This window comes from Procambarus clarkii, chromosome 41 (assembly GCF_040958095.1).
Source record: "Procambarus clarkii isolate CNS0578487 chromosome 41, FALCON_Pclarkii_2.0, whole genome shotgun sequence".
NCBI classification, from domain to species: domain Eukaryota; kingdom Metazoa; phylum Arthropoda; class Malacostraca; order Decapoda; family Cambaridae; genus Procambarus; species Procambarus clarkii.
Window position 1 is genome coordinate 5,394,025 of NC_091190.1, and position 6,000 is coordinate 5,400,024.

Consider the following 6,000-nt stretch of genomic DNA (forward strand, 5'->3'; position numbering starts at 1 on the left):
CACCGCCTGGTCCCTGGGAAGACACACCCAGCCGACCTCACCACCGCCTGGTCCCTGGGGTGACACACCCAGCCGACCTCACCACCGCCTGGTCCCTGGGGCGCCACACCCAGCCGACCTCACCACCGCCTGGTCCCTGAGGTGACACACCCAGCCGACCTCACCACCACCTGGTCCCTGGGGTGACACACCCAGCCGACCTCACCACCGCCTGGTCCCTGGGGTGACACACCCAGCCGACCTCACCACCGCCTGGTCCCTGGGGGCGCCACACCCAGCCGACTTCACCACCGCTTGGTCCCTGGGGGCGCCACACCTAGCCGACCTCACCACCGCCTGGTCCCTGGGGGCGTCACACCCAGCCGACCTCACCACCGTCTGGTCCCTGGGGGCGCCACACCCAGCCGACCTCACCACCGCCTGGTCCCTGGGGTCGCCACACCCAGCCGACTTCACCACCGCCTGGTCCCTGGGGCGCCACATCTAGCAGACCGCACCACCGCCTGGTCCCTGGTGGCGCCACACCCAGCTGACCTCACCACCGCCTGGTCCCTGGGGGCGCAACACCCAGCCGACCTCACCACCGCCTGGTCCCAGGGGCGCCACTCCCAGCCGACCTCACCACCGCCTGGTCCCTGTGAGCGCCACACCCAGCCGACCTCACCACCGCCTGGTCCCTGGGAAGACACACCCAGCCGACCTCACCACCGTCTGGTCCCTGGGGGCGCCACACCCAGCCGACCTCACCACCGCCTGGTCCCTGGGGGCGCCACTCCCAGCCGACCTCACCACCGCCTGGTCCCTGGGGGCGCCACACCCAGCCGACCTCACCACCGCCTGGTCCCTGGGGCGCCACACCCAGCCGACCTCACCACCGCCTGGTCCCTGGGGCACCACACCCAGCCGACCTCACCACCGCCTGGTCCCTGGGGGCGCCACACCCAGCCGACCTCACCACCGCCTGGTCCTTGGGGGCGTCACACCCTGCCGACCTCACCACCGCCTGGTCCCTGCGGTGACACACCCAGCCGACCTCACCACCGCCTGGTCCCTGGGGGCGCCACACCCAGCCGACCTCACCACCGCCTGGTCCTTGGGGGCGTCACACCCTGCCGACCTCACCACCGCCTGGTCCCTGCGGGCGCCACACCCAGCCCACCTCACCACCGCCTGGTTCTTGGGGCGCCACATCTAGCAGACCGCACCACCGCCTGGTCCCTGGGGGCGCCACACCCAGCCGACCTCACCACCGCCAGGTCCCTGGGGGCGCAACACCCAGCCGACCTCACCACCGCCTGGTCCCAGGGGCGCCACACCCAGCCGATCTCACCACAGCCTGGTCCCTGGGGCGCCACACCCAGCCGACCTCACCACCGCCTGGTCCCTGGGGGCGCCACACCCAGCCGACCTCACCACCGCCTGGTCCCTGGGGGCGCAACACCCAGCCGACCTCACCACCGCCTGGTCCCAGGGGCGCCACACCCAGCCGACCTCACCACCGCCTGGTCCCTGGGGGCGCCACACCCAGCCGACCTCACCACCGCCTGGTCCCTGGTGCGCCACATCTAGCAGACCGCACCACCGCCTGGTCCCTGGGGGCGCCACACCCATCCGACCTCACCACCGCCTGGTCCTTGGGGGCGCCACACCCAACCGACCTCACCACCGCCTGGTCCCTGGGGCGCCACACCCAGCCGACCTCACCACCGCCTGGTCCCTGGGGCACCACACCCAGCCGACCTCACCACCGCCTGGTCCCTGGGGGCGCCACACCCAGCCGACCTCACCACCGCCTGGTCCTTGGGGGCGCCACACCCAGCCGACCTCACCACCGCCTGGTCCCTGGGGTGACACACCCAGCCGACCTCACCACCCCCTGGTCCCTGGGGGCGCCACACCCAGCCGACCTCACCACCACCTGGTCCCTGGGGCGCCACACCTAGCCGACCTCACCACCGCCTGGTCCCTGGGGGCGCAACACCCAGCCGACCTCACCACCGCCTGGTCCCTTGGGGCGCAACACCCAGCCGACCTCACCACCGCCTGGTCCCAGGGGCGCCACTCCCAGCCGACCTCACCACCGCCTGATCCCTGTGAGCGCCACACCCAGCCGACCTCACCACCGCCTGGTCCCTGGGGCGCCACACCCAGCCGACCTCACCACTGTCTGGTCCCTGGGGGCGCCACACCCAGCCGACCTCACCACCGCCTGGTCCCTGGGGTCGCCACACCCAGCCGACCTCACCACCGCCTGGTCCCTGGGGCGCCACATCTAGCAGACCGCACCACCGCCTGGTCCCTGGGGGCGCCACACCCAGCCGACCTCACCACCGCCTGGTCCCTGGGAAGACACACCCAGCCGACCTCACCACCGCCTGGTCCCTGGGGTGACACACCCAGCCGACCTCACCACCGCCTGGTCCCTGGGGCGCCACACCCAGCCGACCTCACCACCGCCTGGTCCCTGGGGTGACACACCCAGCCGACCTCACCACCGCCTGGTCCCTGGGGTGACACACCCAGCCGACCTCACCACCGCCTGGTCCCTGGGGGCGCCACACCCAGCCGACTTCACCACCGCTTGGTCCCTGGGGGCGCCACACCTAGCCGACCTCACCACCGCCTGGTCCCTGGGGGCGTCACACCCAGCCGACCTCACCACCGTCTGGTCCCTGGGGGCGCCACACCCAGCCGACCTCACCACCGCCTGGTCCCTGGGGTCGCCACACCCAGCCGACTTCACCACCGCCTGGTCCCTGGGGCACCACATCTAGCAGACCGCACCACCGCCTGGTCCCTGGGGGCGCCACACCCAGCTGACCTCACCACCGCCTGGTCCCTGGGGGCGCAACACCCAGCCGACCTCACCACCGCCTGGTCCCAGGGGCGCCACTCCCAGCCGACCTCACCGCCGCCTGGTCCCTGTGAGCGCCACACCCAGCCGACCTCACCACCGCCTGGCCCCTGGGAAGACACACCCAGCCGACCTCACCACCGTCTGGTCCCTGGGGGCGCCACACCCAGCCGACCTCACCACCGCCTGGTCCCTGGGGGCGCCACTCCCAGCCGACCTCACCACCGCCTGGTCCCTGGGGGCGCCACACCCAGCCGACCTCACCACCGCCTGGTCCCTGGGGCGCCACACCCAGCCGACCTCACCACCGCCTGGTCCCTGGGGCACCACACCCAGCCGACCTCACCACCGCCTGGTCCCTGGGGGCGCCACACCCAGCCGACCTCACCACCGCCTGGTCCTTGGGGGCGTCACACCCTGCCGACCTCACCACCGCCTGGTCCCTGCGGTGACACACCCAGCCCACCTCACCACCCCCTGGTCCCTGGGGGCGCCAAACCCAGCCGACCTCACCACCGCCTGGTCCCTGGGGGCGCCACACCCAGCCCACCTCACCACCGCCTGGTTCTTGGGGCGCCACATCTAGCAGACCGCACCACCGCCTGGTCCCTGGGGGCGCCACACCCAGCCGACCTCACCACCGCCTGGTCCCTGGGGGCGCAACACCCAGCCGACCTCACCACAGCCTGGTCCCAGGGGCGCCACACCCAGCCGATCTCACCACCGCCTGGTCCCTGGGGCGCCACACCCAGCCGACCACACCACCCCCTGGTCCAAGGGGTGACACACCCAGCCGACCTCACCACCGCCTGGTCCCTGGGGGCGCAACACCCAGCCGACCTCACCACCGCCTGGTCCCAGGGGCGCCACACCCAGCCGACCTCACCACCGCCTGGTCCCTGGGGGCGCCACACCCAGCCGACCTCACCACCGCCTGGTCCCTGGGGGCGCCACACCCAGCCGACCTCACCACCGCCTGGTCCCTGGGGTGACACACCCAGCCGACCTCACCACCGCCTGGTCCCTGGAGCGCCACATCTAGCAGACCGCACCACTCATAAAGCAACTTTTCCTTTCATAAAGTATTAAGGACTAACCCCTCAAAAATCCTAAATTAAAACACTGCATGTAAACAGTTGTTGTATAAAATATACAATACACTGTAACTGAACAATTGTGTATTGTTCCCTGAGAGTTTACTATTGTCCGTCAGATTCATGAAGCAGTTACGCAAGCACTTGGGAACCTGTACATCTTTTCTCAATCTTTGGCGGCTTTGTTTGCAATTATTAAACAGTTTATGAGCCCCGAAGAACCAGAAGGCTGTTTATAACAATAACAAAAGTTGACTGGGAAGTTTTCATGCATGTAAACCGTTTAATAAATGTAACCAAAGCCGGCGAAGATTTAGAAAAGATGAACACGATCGTAAGTACTTGCGTAACTGCTTCGGGAATCAGCCCTACGGGTGGGACTATGTTCAGGACTACAGTACACTTGCTGGTCAGTCAGTGAGTTACTGGGGCGGGGCTTAATAACCCTCTAGCAGTTGACGGGCAGTTTACCCCAACACCAAACCAAGCCCAGATAGATACACCCAGAAGTATATACCAGCTTGTCGTTATATATATACACTGAGAGTTTACTGGAATCTCCCGGCCAATATTCATCAAGCATTCACTCATCTACTTACGAAACCTGTACATCTTTCAACAATTCTAGCGACTTTGTCCACATTTACTAAACAGTTTATAAGTTCCGAAGCACTACGAGGTTGTTTATAAGAATTACAAGTTTGGATTGTGATATTTCGAAGATATTAACTGTTTAAAATATATAACAAATCCACACAGATTGACGAAAGATGTAAAGGTTCCGCAAGTGGATGGGTAAATGCTTGATGACTCCAGGCCAGGGGACTAAAGTAAGCAGTATATATCCAGCGAGAAGTGAGGCATATATACCTCTCAGCGCATGTATGTGTGAGTTTACACTGGTACAAATCATACCATTAAATAACATTAAATATATCCTTTCCTGTGTATAAGAGTCGGGGTCGTTCTGGACGCACAAGCGAAAATTCTGGGTTCGAATCCCGGGCGTAACAAAAATAGTTGAGTACATTTCCTCTCACCTAACGTCTGTTCCCCTAGCAGTGAGTAGGTACTCAGGAGTAAGTCAGATTGTTATGGGGTTACATCCTGGGCGGGGTCAGTAATTCGACCTTGGAGGGAAGGGAAAGGGACCTCAATATAAACCAAACGTGCATGAAGACTCCCTGGCTGCCTGTCCCCCGACACTGAATTATTATATATATTTGACCCGTTTCATTGCGCACTGAATATTGGGCTGAGAGCCTATCACCCGCGGGAGGACTAGTGGGCTTACGCCCCGACTCCGAACCCAAAGCGATCATTTAGTTATTGTGAAGCAAAACATTGAATAATTAAATGACTACATCGCAGGGAAACAATCACCACTTACTTGGGATTTACACAGTACACGTAACACATCCGGCTCGTATCTACCACCGAGTGTGCACTTTCAGCTCGTCTCTACCACAGAGTGTACATCTCCGCCTTCTCAGAGTCACAGAGTGGAGTCAACGGTGCTCTCTGATAGCTCAACCACTTGTGTACTCCTCCAGCAGCGGGACTTCCCGCTCTCATCCTCTGGACGGGTAGAGGGAAGGGGCGGGGGGATGGGGGGTTGGGGGAGATGAACGAGTCTTGCAGCTTCACCTTATACTAACGTTTCACTGTAGTTCATCTATAATACAACCTCACTCCTATCAAGTGGGTGGTGGTAGACACCACACCCATCCTGTGGGTGGTGGTGATAGACACCACACCCATCCTGTGGGTGGTAGTGGACCCCAACACCAATCCTGTGATGTTCAGGCACAGGCAGAAGTGGCGAGGAGAGGTATAATGTATGAGGAAATAAAACCATGCAACACTACATGTGTGTGAGTCAAAAACATCCATTTCTCATATGGTAAAAGAAGAAATGCTTGGAGTGACTCTATATATATATGCGACTCAAGCTTGGGTACAAACAAATATTACTGGGAATATGGAATAGATGTTAATGACAATGCCGCGAAATGTAAACTATGTGATATGTTAAGGTCTCACACCTTCACC

At 62.6% G+C, this 6,000-nt stretch overlaps 1 protein-coding gene across 1 annotated transcript in view; it reads right to left on the reverse strand.

Moving 5' to 3' along the window:
- The window catches only part of LOC123750444 (carboxylic ester hydrolase-like), a 252,174-nt gene extending 246,695 nt beyond the window's left edge, over window positions 1-5,479 (reverse strand). Inside the window, exon 1 of the mRNA XM_069339084.1 lies at window positions 5,339-5,479. Coding sequence (XP_069195185.1) covers window positions 5,339-5,367 — 29 coding nt within the window. The 5' untranslated portion in view covers window positions 5,368-5,479. The remainder of the gene's footprint in view (window positions 1-5,338) is intronic.
- Between the last annotated feature and the right edge of the window lie 521 nt (window positions 5,480-6,000).